The 15604-nt window shown below is 43.8% G+C and overlaps 1 protein-coding gene across 6 annotated transcripts in view; it reads right to left on the bottom strand.

Annotated features, from left to right (window-relative positions):
* ZNRF1 (zinc and ring finger 1) overlaps positions 1–15226 on the bottom strand; it is a 93194-nt gene extending 77968 nt beyond the window's left edge. For 3 of the 6 annotated variants that reach the window (XM_026495228.4, XM_026495230.4, XM_057314248.1), the window contains exon 1: positions 14226–15226. In XM_026495228.4, coding sequence (XP_026351013.1) covers positions 14226–14649 — 424 coding nt within the window. In that variant the 5' untranslated portion in view covers positions 14650–15226. The remainder of the gene's footprint in view (positions 1–14225) is intronic. The other 3 variants (XM_044382510.3, XM_026495229.4, XM_026495227.4) reach the window with 2 other exon arrangements.
* Positions 15227–15604: the final 378 nt, after the last annotated feature.

The raw sequence follows: 15604 nt of genomic DNA, 5'->3' as shown, positions 1-15604 counted from the left end.
TTTTTTATTTTTATTTTTTTAAAGATTTTATTTATCTATTTGACAGAGACAGACAGACAGCTAGAGAGGGAACACAAGCAGGGGGAGTGGGAGAGGAAGAAGCAGGCTCCCAGCAGAGGAGCCTGATGCGGGGCTCGATCCCAGAACACCAAGATCATGCCCTGAGCCGAAGGCAGACGCTTAAAGACTGAGCCACCCAGGCGCCCCGGTAAGTTTCATTTATTAACATCTTAAGCTACTTTACAGAGTCAAGAACTATATGGACATTCAATTATTTATGTGTTCCTAGTAACATCTGAGGATTCTGGGTGATGCAAATGCAATATTTATTTGTGCAAATTTTGCAATTTTTCTGTAAGTCTGAAATTATTTCAAAGCTTTAAAAAATACTTTAAACTTCTATTATATCTGTAAACCCATTCCCATCAGGTCCATAGGTAGACTCAAGTTTATAAAGATGGCAACTGATAAACTCAATGTAATTCCAATAAATATCCTAACAGTGTTTCCCCCAAAGAAGTTGACAAAGCTGATTCTGGGAGCAGAAAGTGCCAAAAATAGCTAACCAGTTTTTGTTGTTTTTACTGTTGTTGTCTGTAACATACAGAAAGAACTGTTTATTCTGCTGTTTGCAATACAAAGACATAGGGAAACATTATTGTTTGTACAACATAGTAAGGGAAAAAATTCAAAACTGCCCATTAGGGTCAGTTTGCCAGATGTCCTGTCATTAAGAATACCAGCTATAAACAGAGCAGTTCCTAGTACTTTGTACGTCATTTTGTTTATTCTATCCTGATTCCCTTATTTGTCCCCTAGAAAGCTTCACTTAGACAACACAGCTTTGAAAAAGAATAACAAGATGAAAGGATTTGCCCTTCCACACAGCAAGACAAAACTACAGTAATTAAGAAAGTGTTAGCACAGGGATAGACAAATTGACCAATGGAACAGAACAAAAAGCCCAGGAAAAATACAGGCCTGGAAGGAAACTTGATATATGACAGAGGTGGCTTTGCAAATCAGTAGGAAAGGACTTCACCATTCTTCACTTGCTGCTGGGAGAGCTAGTACTCACACGGGAAAAAAAAATATATTCTTATCCTACCCCATTCAAATTTAATTATCCAGGGATTAAGGATGTAAATATGAAAGGCAAAAGTTAAAAACTTTTAGAAGAAAATCTAAGATAATATCTTTATGACCTCAGGGAAAGAAAATCTTTCTTAAGACACAAAATGCATATGGTATAAGGAAAAACACTGGAATATTCAATTACACAATTAGGCTAACTGTAACAAATCACAAAAAGAATAAAGAGATAAGCCATACGCTGGGAGAAATACATCTGCATTACATATGACAACAAATAATTATTGTCTGGAAACAGAACAAAAATATAAATTCATACAAACCAGTCAGAGAAGGATAAACTCTCCAACATAAACATGGGTAAAAGACATGAACAAGCGTTTCATAGAAGAGAAACATTTAGTTTAAATATATGATATTAATATATTAATTATATGTAAACACATATTATCAAATATATAAATAACAAAATCACAGTGGTATTCCATTTCATACCCACGAGAGCTTGCCAAAAGTTAAAGTATGATGATATCAAGTTTTGGCAGGGGCATGGAGGAAGTGAAAATATGCTATTTGGGGAATGTAAATTGGTACAAGAATATTGGAGAACCACTGGGCAATATCTCATTAAAGGTTGAAGATATATATATATATCTATGACCCAGCTATTTCACGACTAAGGATGTACCCTAAAAAACTCTCACTCAAGTATGTAAACAAACATAGAAAAAATTCTCAAAGCAACTGAAAATAACTTTAATAGCCAGTATAAGAGAATGGATCAAGAAATGGTGATATTTGTGGTACAGTCGTACAACAGTGAACATGAATGTGTCAATACAAGCAAAAAGTAGTACGAAGGATTTATGGATCTCAAATCCATTTTGAGATTACATATATATATTATATATATTGTATATATATAATATATATATGGGATTGAGTCATAATGACGAAGTTTATTGTGACTTAAATGAATATTGTTTTAGACAGAAACGTGCAATAAAAGTATAAATATATAGAGGATGATGAACAGGAGAGTCAGGCAATGGTTACCTTTGGGGAGGGAAGAAAAAATATGGGAACTGGGTAGGTTTTATGCAGTTACATCTGTAATGGTTTATTTATTAATCTGTTTGGTAGGTAAATACATTATCTCTTTTGAATGCCTAAAATAGTTTTTTGGAAAAGATTCCAAGAGACCAGAGCTTCTATTCAGTCATACCAGTATCTGATCTCCTGAAACGTGCAAGTGAAACCAAAATTGAGATAGTATAAACTCCTGTGACTTTTTCATTTCGCCATCACAGGACTGAAACGTTAGAGTTCCTCTAATACAAGTAAATGGACAGGAGAAGGAAGGGTCAGGCTCTAGCCTGGATCCTATGACACATTTACCCTGAGGACCCTCAAGGAAAAGAGGGGTACAGGAATAATTCCAGCTATTTCATAAAAGTAATCATTGCCTTGCAGAAAAAGGATTTGACAAAGTACAACACCCATTTGAAATAAAAACCATCAACAAAGTAGGTCTAGAGGGAACACACCTCAACATAATAAAGGCCTTATATATAAAAAAACCCACAGTTAACATCATACTGAATGGGGAAAATCTGAGAGCTTTTCCCCTAAGGTCAGGAACAAGACAAGGATGTCCACTCTCAGCACTTTTATCCAACACGGTACTGGAAGTCCTAGCCACAGCAATTAGACAATCAAAGGAAATAAAAGGCATTCAAATTGGTAAGGAAGAAGTAAAACTTCAACTATTTGCAGATGACATGATACTATATATAGAAAACCCAAAAGACTCCATTGACAAACTACCAGAACTGATAGCTGAATTTAGTAAAGTCACAGGATACAAAAATCAATGTAAAGAAATCTGCTGCATTCTTATTCATTAATAATAAAGCAGCAGAAAGTGAAATTAGAAAACAATTCCATTTATAATTGCACCCAAAACAATAAAATACCTAGAAACAAACTTAAGCAAAGAGGTGAAAGACCTGTACTCTGAAAACTATAAAACACTGATGAAAGAAATTCAAGACGGCAATAAGAAATGGAAAGACCTTCCATGCTCATGGGTTGGAAGAACAAATGTTGTTAAAATGTCTATAGTACTCAAACCAATCTACACATTTAATGCAGTGCCTATCAAAATACCAACAGCATTTTTCACAGAGCTAGTACAAAACAAGTCTAAAATTTGTATGGAACCATAAAAGACCCCAAATAGCCAAAGCAATCTTGATAAAGGAAAAACTGGAGGCATCACAATTCCAGACTTCAAGTTATGATACAAACCTGTAGTAATCAAAACAGTATGGTACTGGCATAAAGACAGGCACACAGAAGGGCACCAGGCTGGCTCAGTTGGAAGAGCAGCCAACACTTGGTTCTCAGGTTTGTGAGCTGGAGCCCCACTTGCGGAGTATAGATCACTTAAATAAGCAAAACTTAAAAAGAAAAGTTAAAAATAGAACTACCCTACAACCTAGTAATCGCACTAAGGGTATTTACCTAAAAAGTACAAAAATGCTAATTCATAAAGGGATCCATGCACCCCTGTGTTTACTGCAGCATTATCTACAATAGCCCAACTATGGAAGCAGCCCAAGTCTCCACCAATAGATAAATGGATAAAGAAGCTGTGGTATGTACATACAATGGAGTATTACTCAGACATACAAAAGAATGAAATCTTGCCATTTGCAATGTCACGGATGGCTCTAGAGAGTATAATGCTAAGCAAAATAAGTCAGAGAAAGACAAATACCACATGATTCCATTCGTATGTGCAATTTAAGAAACAAAACAAATGAGCAAAGGAGAAAAAAAAAAAGGAGAGACAAACCATGGAACAGACTCTTAACTATAGAGAACAAACTGACGGTTGCCAGAGGGGAGGTGGCGGAGGGATGGGGGAAATAGGTGCTGGGAATTTAGAGTACACTTATCGTGATAAGCACCGAGTGATGTAGAGAATTGTTGAATCACTATAGGGTACATCTGAAAATTATGTAACACTATGTTAACTATACTGGAGTTAAAATTGAAAACTTAATAAAATGGGAAGTCTGGATGGCTCAGTCGGTTAAGCGTCTGCCTTCGGCTCAGGTCAGGATCCTAGGGTGCTGGAATCAAGTCCTGCACAGTCCAGCTCCTTGCTCAGCGGGGAGCCTGCATCTCCCTCTGCCTGCCACTCCCCCTGCTTATGCTCTCTTTCTCTGACAAATAAAAACATCTTAAAAAAAAAACCAAAATCTTAATTAAAAAAAAGTGACCATCACTTTTTCCTTCAGTGTCTTGAACTCCTTAGGCAAAAGATACTTTGTAATTATGCCATCAATTAAAAATGTTGAGCCTCCACTATATAACCCAAGAAAAAGTCCTCTCTGAGTAGAGGTTCTTCTTGCTCTCACCTTGTTTGAAGACCTGGTCAAAGTCATCCCTGAAGGATGGATCTATAATCCTACAGGCCTGAGAGCTTTAAGGCCCAGAAATCCCCCTCTGAATCCCTTGTTTGTGCTCTTTTCTCTATGAGTTATTGCTGGCTCTTAGGCATTAAATGCTGACTTCCTGTTCCCCTTTATTGAGCTCTGGGGCCTTGGAACTGGTAAGAGGCTTTGAAGAAAAGTACAAAGCCAGGAAAACACGGAATGGAGACAGCTACAACTTTCCAAAGGAAAGCAAATCTTAACACGGTTGTAATAACCTTTCAGACTTTTCCTCTGTCTGTAGCTTACATAAGACAGTGGTTCAGACATAAGAACTGAAGAGTTGTAGGTCACTGAAGTTGGGAACAGTTAAAACTCAGGTTTGGGTGGGCAGAGAGGTTGAGGACAGCATTTTGGATGCTGATAGCATAATCCTAATCCTGGCTTGTTCTCAACTCTTACCAACCCTAGCATTTCCTTCTTCCTTCTCACCATTCTATAGAGGCTGACTGGGTAAGACGCTCACTGTAGGAGTCATTGTAAAGACTTTATTAAGACCTAAAATCTTCAGAGCACAGATGACCTTGTATAAATTGTCTCCTTATAACGCAGTCCCACAGTCAGTGCCAAGCACCAGGACACCATTTCACAATATGGAAAAAGGAGGCACACTCCTCTTACATTGTCATCATTAGGTCCACAGCCATCCCTTAATCCAGAAATGTGATGTTCTTCCCGTAGAAGGCCTCAGGCCCTCTGACCCAAGGCCTGTTTCATGATCCTTTTACACTACAACGGTGTTTTAATGAACTGAGTTTGAATGTTCAACCCCAATCTCATTGGTCATGCTCCTGTGGCAATTCACTGAGCACAGGCCTCCCCCACTCTATTCTGCTGTCCTGCACTTTGAATTCAGGGCTCACCGTCAGCATGGAAAGCACCAGAGTTCTGATATGGCAGCCTCTGGTCATGTTCCACCCAGGGATTTATCATCCACAACCTACTCAAATCCCTCCCCCAACAGCTACCAAAAATTCCCCTGGTGAGAAATGCTATTATGAGAAGGAGTGGCTGCTTTGTGACTCACTGTTTCATTAAAAAGATTTTTTTTTTCAAACAAATTTTCAGTAGAAGAATCTAAAGGTTTTCCAAAGCCACAGCAAACACAGAACAGCTCATAATACTATTTCTCAAAGGTCTGCCACTTCATAGGCGATTCCTATACCTCAAAATACTGGAGATGCTTAGATTCTCTATCCTTTTATGTCGCACTTGGCCTCTGGGCTGAGGGAAGAGGTAGGGAATAGATGAATTAAATACAGCCAACAAGACTGGGCTCGTCAAGTGCGTGTAAGCCAGCCCTCATCAGAGGTATTAGACTTGCCATAGTTCTCCAGGGCAACTGGCTGCAATGGTATGACTATTTCAGCCACATCTGACCAGGACAGAGGAAATCTAATAATATATGGTGTACATGGGGTATTTGGTGATGCTCGTCACAGTAGTGAGTGGTGTTATAACAGAGTTTCTCTGAAAAGCTGACTTAGATAGCATTATACTTTACAGGGCATTAAAAGTGTAAATAATCTAAATAGAATCGAACAATATCACAGCAAGCTAATTTGTATATATGGTAGGCAAGTACTTTAGTGGTTTGGGCTGGAATCCCAAGAACTCCCTCAAATCCTTGTAGGATTCCCAGAGTATTTAGGCAAGCATTAGGATAAAAAATTCTAATGGATCTCCCTAAGGAAATGCACGCTCTTAGCAGGAAAAAAAGGGTTACTGGAGAGGAATCAAATGAAAACATCTCCAAAGAGTTGAGAAATATGGGCAAAGTGACCAAAATGGTTGGGGTCTAGGGTCTTGGGTTCTCCCCGCTCTGTCCCAGATCCTCTGGGCGCCTGCAGATTTAAGTTTCTCCCACATGCTAACAAATCAATTTTGACCTTAAGAGACACTATATGGCAAAGCTGACCAATTTCAGAACAACTCCTTGGGAAGCATGGCTTATTTAGTTGTACTTTTTAGAGGGCTAAAGGGTACTACCAACGAAAAAGCTGGAGCCAAGCAATGCAAACCTAATTCACTAAGATCAAGATGACTACATGTTCACAAATATAAGGTGAGGTTTCTCCAAAAATTAAGGTATCATCTTATAGCCAAGCCCCCATCAAGTCTCTGAGCATGGAGCATTCTTCTAAACGCTTTTCTGTCAGCAAAAAAATACTTGAATATAACACACATTTAATAATTATTTGGGAGAGGTGAGGAGGACATTTCAGTCACCAATGCTGGCTATCATAAACAAGGCTTTAAAAATCACTTAAAATAGCACTGTCAACCTTGCAGAGCTCAGAGACATACAAGACCAAGGGGAAAAACTGTTCCTCATATTTCCTTATGGGTATTTGTGGCTTGGGATGAATTTTACAGAGACAAGATGACTAAAGTGGTAGATCATGCTTCTAGAAAACAGTGTTCAATGACCAGAAAGAAAAGTAGCTCTAGGGATGACAAAGATACCGATGCCAAAGATACACACAAAGAGTTTGCAAAACAGTTTTTCCTTTTGATATTCTCATTGAGAAGACAGAGGACCACTTGTATTAGGATATACGAGGAATCTCTTAGCAGGCACTTGGCTGGAACCACAAAGAAAAGATCACCTGCTCCAGCCCAGAAGCAGGGTTTAGGAAAGAACGGAGAGTGTCAGTGAAGAGTAGGGAGCAAATACCATCCGGGTAGCAGCCTCATGGACAAAACCTTGAATGTATTTATTCAACAGAAGAACTGATGAAGAAGGTAAAAATCTCCCATAAGCTGCAATATTCAGACTCTCTCTTAAGGAGTAAGGAAGCAAAGATTCTTAGAAAGAACAAAGTAATGTTAATCACCCTTATAATAAATATATATTCCCAGCACCTAACACAGGTCCTAGTATAGTGGAGGCACTCAGTGAATACCAGTTGAATAAATGAATGTCTTAACAAATCTCCATACACACACTCAAAAAGTCTCACACTTTTGCGTCTATAGGAAAAAAGGAAAAATAGGTATTTTGTCCATTTAAAGCAACAATCTTGTCTAGCTGCTGGCTGGGGATACATAAAAGAGGATCTGGCTCAGTAAGCCCTTCTGTAGCACAAGCAGCCAAAGGCAGCTGTGCCTTAGAAGAAAAATCAGGGGAAGACAAGCACAGGAGGGAAGGGGACACTGCCACAATTACCTTCTGTTCTGAGCAACTTCAATTCTCAGGACCAAGGCAGATGGGCTCAGGCCTATCTCTGGGAGAAAAAGGCTTAGTTCCATGTAAAAGAAAAACATCAAACCATCAGCAATGCTCTTGCTGGGTGAATCCACCCTCCGGAGCAGCTGAAAGGAAGATCTGTACGGATCCTGCTTAGGGGATACTTGATTCATTTAGTAATATTGAAAATAATGCTGATGAGTGCACCAAAAAAGCATTCAGAGTTCTTTCTTTGTTTGGAATGAGAATTTTCAGAATCATTTGTTACAAGTTCAGATTCTCAGGTGTCTCCTTAGCTCTACTGAATTCTGGGAGTGAGGTCTAGTCATCTGCATTGTTAACAAGCCCCCCAGAGAACACGGGGCAGTCAAGTTTGAAAACCCCTTGACCCATTCACAGAAATCAAGAGGGCACTTGTTTGTTTCTGCCTCCTCCTTGTTACAGATCTGAAGAGTGCACTATAAATTCTTACCATGCCTCCTTTAACTTGGTGTTTATAGGGACCCAGTGAATTCCCCCTTCCCCTTTACTTCCAGCAGAGGAAGGTTGTACTCTCGATTCTAATAGCTACAGGGAGATTTCGGGGTAAACAGTCTCATCAGTCTAGAAGCTACCCCTAGCTGCTGCTTTAAGATTAAACTTGGCTCTTTATTTGCTTCACACTTGAGGGTTGCTGCGTTTTCAGGTTATTCATTCATACCCACAACTCACCCCTCAAATATCGAAACCAGGAACCCAAGTGTTGCATTCAAGGATAAACCTCTGTCCTTATTGAGAAAATACGATTCAGAAGTGAAAACTGCTGGGGCGCCTGGGTGGCACAGCGGTTAAGCGTCTGCCTTCGGCTCAGGGCGTGATCCCGGCATTATGGGATCGAGCCCCACATCAGGCTCCTCCGCTATGAGCCTGCTTCTTCCTCTCCAACTCCCCCTGCTTGTGTTCCCTCTCTTGCTGGCTGTCTCTATCTCTGTCAAATAAATAAATAAAATCTTTAAAAAAAAAAAAAAAAAGAAGTGAAAACTGCTGGGTCTATGAGAAGTGCCTTCTCATACTCAAGCCTGTATCCACAATAATCACTAAGGACGATCTGATACAGACTAGGCCATGACAAAGTTTAGAAAAGAAACACATGGTAATTTACACTCATCCAGCATTCTGAAAGGCTGGGATTAGGATTTACGTTTTGAGCTAACCTCAAGATTCTAGTACTACAACCTCAGTGACCCACTGTTACTAGAAGCACCCCTATTTAAGGGTTAGCAGGAGCAAGACTAGTCTGTTTATGTTACGACCACTTCTCTATTAAGTTTTTTCCAATTTGAAACTGTCAAAATTGATGTTTAGTTTTATAATTGATTTACAAAAATGTTAGTGCCCAAGAAGCTTGTGTTGAATATCACATTTGTAAAATACAAAGCACGTCCCTTTTCTCAAAAGGAACTAGAGTTGCATTTCTTTGGTGCAGCGTGGCCTGGCTCAGAGTATTCCTTATGACATATTTGGGGTGTGTCTTTATTTGATAGCAAAATGCACACATCCCATAAAACAAACACTTTAAGAGCCAAACCATTGTTTCTTGCAACACCTTTCAAACCCCAATAAGGAAGAGTGAACTGTGACCTTTAAGGAATTACCGGCTTCTCAAGGGAACTTTTAAAATTTTTATTTTGTAGAAAATAAGCCCTCATGGTAATAGAAAACTATAAACTCCGCTTTACAGAAAAATTTTCATTAACAACAGAACTTCTGCAGGGCAGGAGACCCACCATGCTCTCTGAAGACCAAAGAATGCCTTTCCTTCCCCAGAAACCGTTTAAAGGACCATTACCTCCAGCACACCTATGGTGAGGCACAAAGAGGCTTTCTGATCCACTCCAATGGAGTTGGCAACTCTGTTTAATTATTTAAGGAGAGACAATTAAATCACTTGAGAACCCCAGAATGGCAGCAAATAGAATCCAGGAGATATCCTGCTAGCTTGTTCAAAGACTTATCAAAAGTTACCTTCTATCAGCCCCAGTTGATGACGTGGTGACAACAAAGAACAGTTTAGATTTTTCTGAATATGCACATGTATACATACTTGTGACTAAGAAGCTGGAGAGAAACCTTCCATGACCAGACGTTTTATAGCAGGATCCAGAAAACAGGCAAACTTTTCCTTCCAACATAGTGAATGCTCCATGTTTTCACTCCCACATCTAGAAATCCATGTTCTTTTTTTTTTTTTTTAAGATTTTATTTATTTATTTGACACAGAGAGAGAGAGAGAATGAGTGGGGGGAGTGGCAGAGGGAGAGGGAGAAGCAGACTCCCCGCTGAGCAAGGAGCCCGATGTGGGGCTCGATCCCAGGACTCTGGGATCCTGTCCTGAGCCAAAGGCAGACACTTAACCATCTGAGCCACCCAAGCGCCCTAGAAATCCATGTTCTGAGATAAACAGAGCTACTACAAAAGAATGGCCAGACCTCCAGAACACCACCCAGAAGACCATTTGGAGATTAAACACCTTAGAGAAAATTTTAATGTGGAAAGGAAGGGACACTAACTCTCATCCTATAAGGCAGTTCTTCTCAGTGGCATTCATTATTATCAACGGCATGCCAATGTAGGTCAGGTTTCAGTGGAGAGCACTAGCTTCCATTTTGGGGAAACAGTTCACACAGTTCTCAATCTCCCTGCCTAGCAAATTCTGCAGACAGCAAAAAAGGCAGAGAACTGAAGAAGTCCCTACAGGAACACCCCTCTCCTTATGTATGTTATTTGGCTTTTGTAAACACTAGCTCGTGAGACCCTCAAGATGACTCTGAAAGGTAAGCAGGACAGGCATTATCTCCACCTTACAGGTGAGAAAATAGTGCCTCTGAGGCTAAATGACTCACGTGCCCAAGATCACAAGTCAGGCAGTCATCTGGTAGCCCAACCAGTAGATGAGTCTAGCCCTCTGCCTCGCCGGCCAATCCGATTTCCAGGACACTGGCCAGCTTCCTCGTGTTTCGGGATGGAAGGCAGTGCAGTGTAATGGTTAGGAGCCCAGGTCCTGACACCGGCAGACCTACATTCCAATCCCAGCTCTGCCACCTCTTCGTTATCTGACCTTGTGTCTGCTCCTCACCTTACATCTCCGTTTCCTCACCTGTAAAATGGGGATGACACCATCTACCACACAGAGTTATAGTGATGATTAAATGAGATGACGGACATGGGGCGCTCAGATTCATTCCCTCAGCAAATATTTGTGCCAGGCACACACGGTGCAAGAGATACAAGAGTGAGCAAGAGGCACAGTCCTACTTTCACGGAGCTTAAAATTCAGTCAAACTAAATAGAAAAGGCAAATGGATAAATAAGATACTTGTAAAGTGTGTGAAGTGCTGTTAAGGTAATAGGTGAGTGGTTGGAAAGATTAACAGGAGGGAGGCAAATTTTAAGAGTGGTGTCTAAGGAGAAATTTCAGTTTGAGGCATGAGGGATCAGGAAGAGGTATCCATACACAGGATGGAAAGCAGAAGGGAAAGCATTCCAGTTACAGGGACCAGGGCGTGCAAGGGTCACAACCTGGGGAAGCTTGGGAACCACAAGAAGACAAATGTGATGGCTAATGTATCCTCACGGGATTTGGGGAACAACCTTCACAGGCTGGCTGCCAAGACTACCACAGTTATTTTAAAAATAACAAAGATGAGGCTCGAGAGAGGTGATGTCTTTCCCAAGGTCAGACCTACTCTGAGGAGGGCCTGAGACCCCAGGATTCTGCCTCCAGACACAACATCAGCTCCCTCCCTCTGAGGAAGCTTCATGCACACTGAACTCCCCCACTTATTTCACTGACAACTGTCTTCGGTGCCCATGAAGAGTTCCAAAAGCACCTTAAAAACAGAAGCAACAGCAATCACATCAACTTCTAGGCATCTAGTCAATTGTGCACCAAAGTCCTTATCCTTCACTCTTATGACACAGGAGCAAAAACTGCTTGGACCTTACTCAAAGCCTCCAAAATAGAAACAAGTTTCTCTTCTTACAGCAATAAACAAGAGAGGAAAGGGATGTCCTGGAAGGAAGATCCTGTGGCTGTTCCGGAAAGTGAGACAGAACCACCAGTGCAGGAGAGTGGAAATATGAAGGTTCATCTTAAATGAACTGCAAAGGAAAAACGAATTACTTTACTTGAATAAAAGGATGACTCCCTAAAGCAGTGGTTGTCAGTTGGGGTGGTGTTCTGCTCCTACACCAACAGCATTTGGAAATTTTGTGGAGGCATGTAGTGGGCAGAGGCAGGTATGCTCAAAGTCTTACAAAAGGACGGGATGATCCTATAAAGAATGTATTACCCAGGAGGCTGGCTGGCTCAGTCAGTACAGCATGAGACTCTTGATCTTGGGGTCGTAAGCGGAAGCCCCACGTTGAGTATAAAGATTACTTAAAAAAAAAAATGTGTATATATATATATATATATACACACACACACACACACACACACACACAAATTGGGAAAAGACTGTATTACCCAAAATATTAAGAGCAGCCTCACACACTTTTATATTAATCCCAGAGGGATTACTATGCCCCAGCTTTTCCTGTATTCTCATGGTTCGATGGCTCTTCTTACCCTCACTGCAGCTGGATGAAAAAAATTAAACTCAGGTTGCACAACTGAGGAGTCTGAAATTTTGGAATCCAACTGTAAGCTCGTAACTCCAACACGGAACCTGGTACCAGGTGGAATAAGGAAAAAGAAGTTTATAGTAAGAGACAGATAAGAAATTTTAGCAAAACGGGAACTCCTTCCCCAGACAAGCATCCATAGGATTACATGTGTTTTGCAACACACAAAATTCTGTGATTTTAGAGAACCTACTTATACTGCTTTTCAGTTTAAAATCAGATACTAATGACAGTGCTTTCAACAAGTTAATCACAGTCATCTCACAAATGCAGCCTACCGTTTCTGGACCAAATTTTACAAGAAAAAATTTTAATTCATGAGGTCTAAAACGGATCAAATGTCTAAAAGTGCCCAGAGCAGTCACACCTCTCATCTTATTCAGGGCAGAGACTGATGTAGATCAAGGAAGCTCCGATGATATCCAGAGGTCTGTTCAGGAATTAAAATACCATTTTAGCAATTCAAAAGCCACTTTCAAGTGTTACCCTAAATTAGTCACTAGTTTCCCCTCAAAAATTATTTCACAAATTAAAGTTTACAGAATTGAAACAAAAGCCAGACTATTCTCAGAAGTTAAAAAAAAAATTTTTTTTAAATCTACCCTATTTCACAATTGCTAGAACAGTGATCCAATAGATACACCCTCCGTACGGCAATCTTTCTTCTTTCTACACAATATCTAAATTTTCTTAACTCTCCCAAAGAAATCTGAATCTGTTAACTTCTTCACTCCGACCTGACAATTAGCAAATAGGGGCCCCACACCCCTTTTGACCAATTTTCTAGAAGCCTAACCTGGCTTCTCAGGTTAGCTGAGCAGACAGACCTGTTTTCCTCCGGAAGCTCCTGCCAGTGCCTTTTCTGCCCTGCCAGTCAGGGCCTGGGAAATCCTCCTCCAGCTTTTTGCTGGCCTGTCACCAGAAGTTCACAAAATGAATTTATCCAGATTTTTTGAATCCTCCTCTTTTCCTGTCATGTACCAACAACGGCCGGACAATAAAGTCCCACCCCCCATTACAAAAAGATACCGATTACCAGGAAGACCTAGCACTTAGCATGGAGGGGAAGAAAAAAGATGGAGGGATGTGAGAGTCATCGAGCCAAGCCTACTGCATGCAGCACCCGCCACTAGAGCCCTGGTCCTGCAAAGCCTCAGAGGGAGGCTCCCTGGTTAGGCCCTCCATTCGGCAGGCCACACCTGTCTATGGCAGCAGCCTTCCGGCTGCTCCATTTTAAACAATTCAAACAGATCTCCAGCAGGGTGGCAAAACCGGGCACCCCCTTCTCCCAGCAAGAGTGAGAGCCCTAATCCAAACAACACTTGCCCCCAATTTTCTTTCTTTTCACACTCTTTGTTTGGGAGACACCGCTTGGTCAAACTGGATCCCTCTCTCTCTGTTAACGGTGAGGTAGGCACAATGCTGCAGTGACAGAAAGGAAGCGATCGAGGCTGACTTGCTATAAGCCAGACAAGACCTCCTCTCTGAGGACGGTGATGCCGATAAACGGGACTTCAATGGGCAGGTTTCACCCTGCTCATCCACAAGTGAACCAACGCCTGAAGTCCTAAAACGCCCGGCTCCGCAGCCTCGCAGGAAACCTCTTTTCTAAAAGGTAGATAGCCCATTCATCCCCAGGAACCAAAGGGACGGCAGACAGATCCAGGTCGCGCACTCCACATCCAAATCTTCGCAAGCGCGCGAAGGTTTGGGGCGCCCCGGCGCGCCCTCCCTTGCACTCCACCCTCCGAGGCCTCCACCGCCCGCGGACTCACCACTGTGCGAGCTGAACCACCTGGGTGCGATGTGCAGAGGTAGAGCATCCGCCAGCGAGGCTCGGGAGCCCAGGTACAGCATCCCGTCTCTATGGTGACCGCCGCCGGTCTCCTGGTAACCATTGCCATGGGCATAGGTGGAGTCGGACGCAGACCCTCCGCCGCCGGGCGCCCTCTCCGAGTCGCCGGTCCCCCGGGAGGCGGGGGTGTAGAGGCCAAAGGGCACCCCCCCGGCCGTGCTGGGGTCCATGCCCATGCCCGCCACCGAGCTGACCGAGCGGCTGCGCAGCCCCATGGCCCCGCCGCCCGCCCGGTAGTGCCCAAAGTGGGGCGCCCCTCCCGGCGGGGGCACGGCGCTGTCATCGGTGGAGACCCCCGGAAAGGGGCCCCGGGAGCGGGCCGCCGTGCTCTGCTTGCCCCCCATGCTCGCCCGGGCCCCGGTGGGGCGGGAACCTGGAGGCCGAGACCCTCCCCCACTTCTCAGCAGCGGGGGGAGGGTTGGGCGAGCATAAAGGGGGAGGGAGTCAAAAAGGAGACCGGGAGGAAAAAAAGGGGAAAAAAAGAAAAAAGAAAAGAAAACCCACGGGGCGGAAGAGGCAGGCGGGCGGGGATCCCAAACTAAGAATTTAAAACGATCCAAGCCAAACGCATGTTTCCCCTTAAGGTCCAAAGAGGCGCAGTCCGGCGCGGGCTCGGCGCGCCACAGGCCGCCCCCGGGCTCCCGAAAGCCGGTGGAGCCGCAGGGAAGGAGGGAGGAAGGCGGCGGGCGGGCGCAGGGAGGCGCCGGAGGAGGCCGCCCGCCGGACAGGAGGAGGCGGAGGAGGGCTGGGGACACCGGGCGCGTCCCCCGCCTCAGGACGCCGCGAACATGGACGCCGGCCCGGACCCCTCCAGGCCTCGGGCGGGCTGCGGCGCTGGGCGGCCAGGCGGAGCTCGGGAAGCCGCGGTCGCGTCGCGTCGCGCTCTCGCTCCGGCCGCCGCCGGCCCCGCCAGCCGCTCCGCCCCGCTCGGTCCCGGGCTGCGCTCGCCGGCGCTCCTCGCCGCCGTGGAGACAATGGAGGGCGGCAGAGCGCAGGCGCGGCCCGCGCCCCCTCCCCTCCCCCCCGCCGGGTTAACCCCTTCGCGGCCCCTGCGGCGCCCGGCCGCTGACGCCCGGGAGGTCCCCACCCACCCACCCACCCAGCACGACCGGCCTGTGACCTGAGTGGCCCGAGCCTCGGGGCGTCAGAAACAGAAGCCAGGCGTCTTTTCAAAGCAAGCACTCTTTAAAGGCCCCGAAAATGGCTAATTATTGAGGGGGAACCACCTATGGGAGGAGGGGCGGCGACGGTTCAAGGGGCCGGGAAGGAAATGCAAGGAAGAATGAAAATTGCTCGAGA

Source organism: Ursus arctos, unplaced genomic scaffold (genome assembly GCF_023065955.2).
Source record: "Ursus arctos isolate Adak ecotype North America unplaced genomic scaffold, UrsArc2.0 scaffold_19, whole genome shotgun sequence".
Taxonomy (NCBI): Eukaryota; Metazoa; Chordata; class Mammalia; order Carnivora; family Ursidae; genus Ursus; species Ursus arctos.
This window is presented reverse-complemented; position numbering and strand designations above follow the sequence as displayed.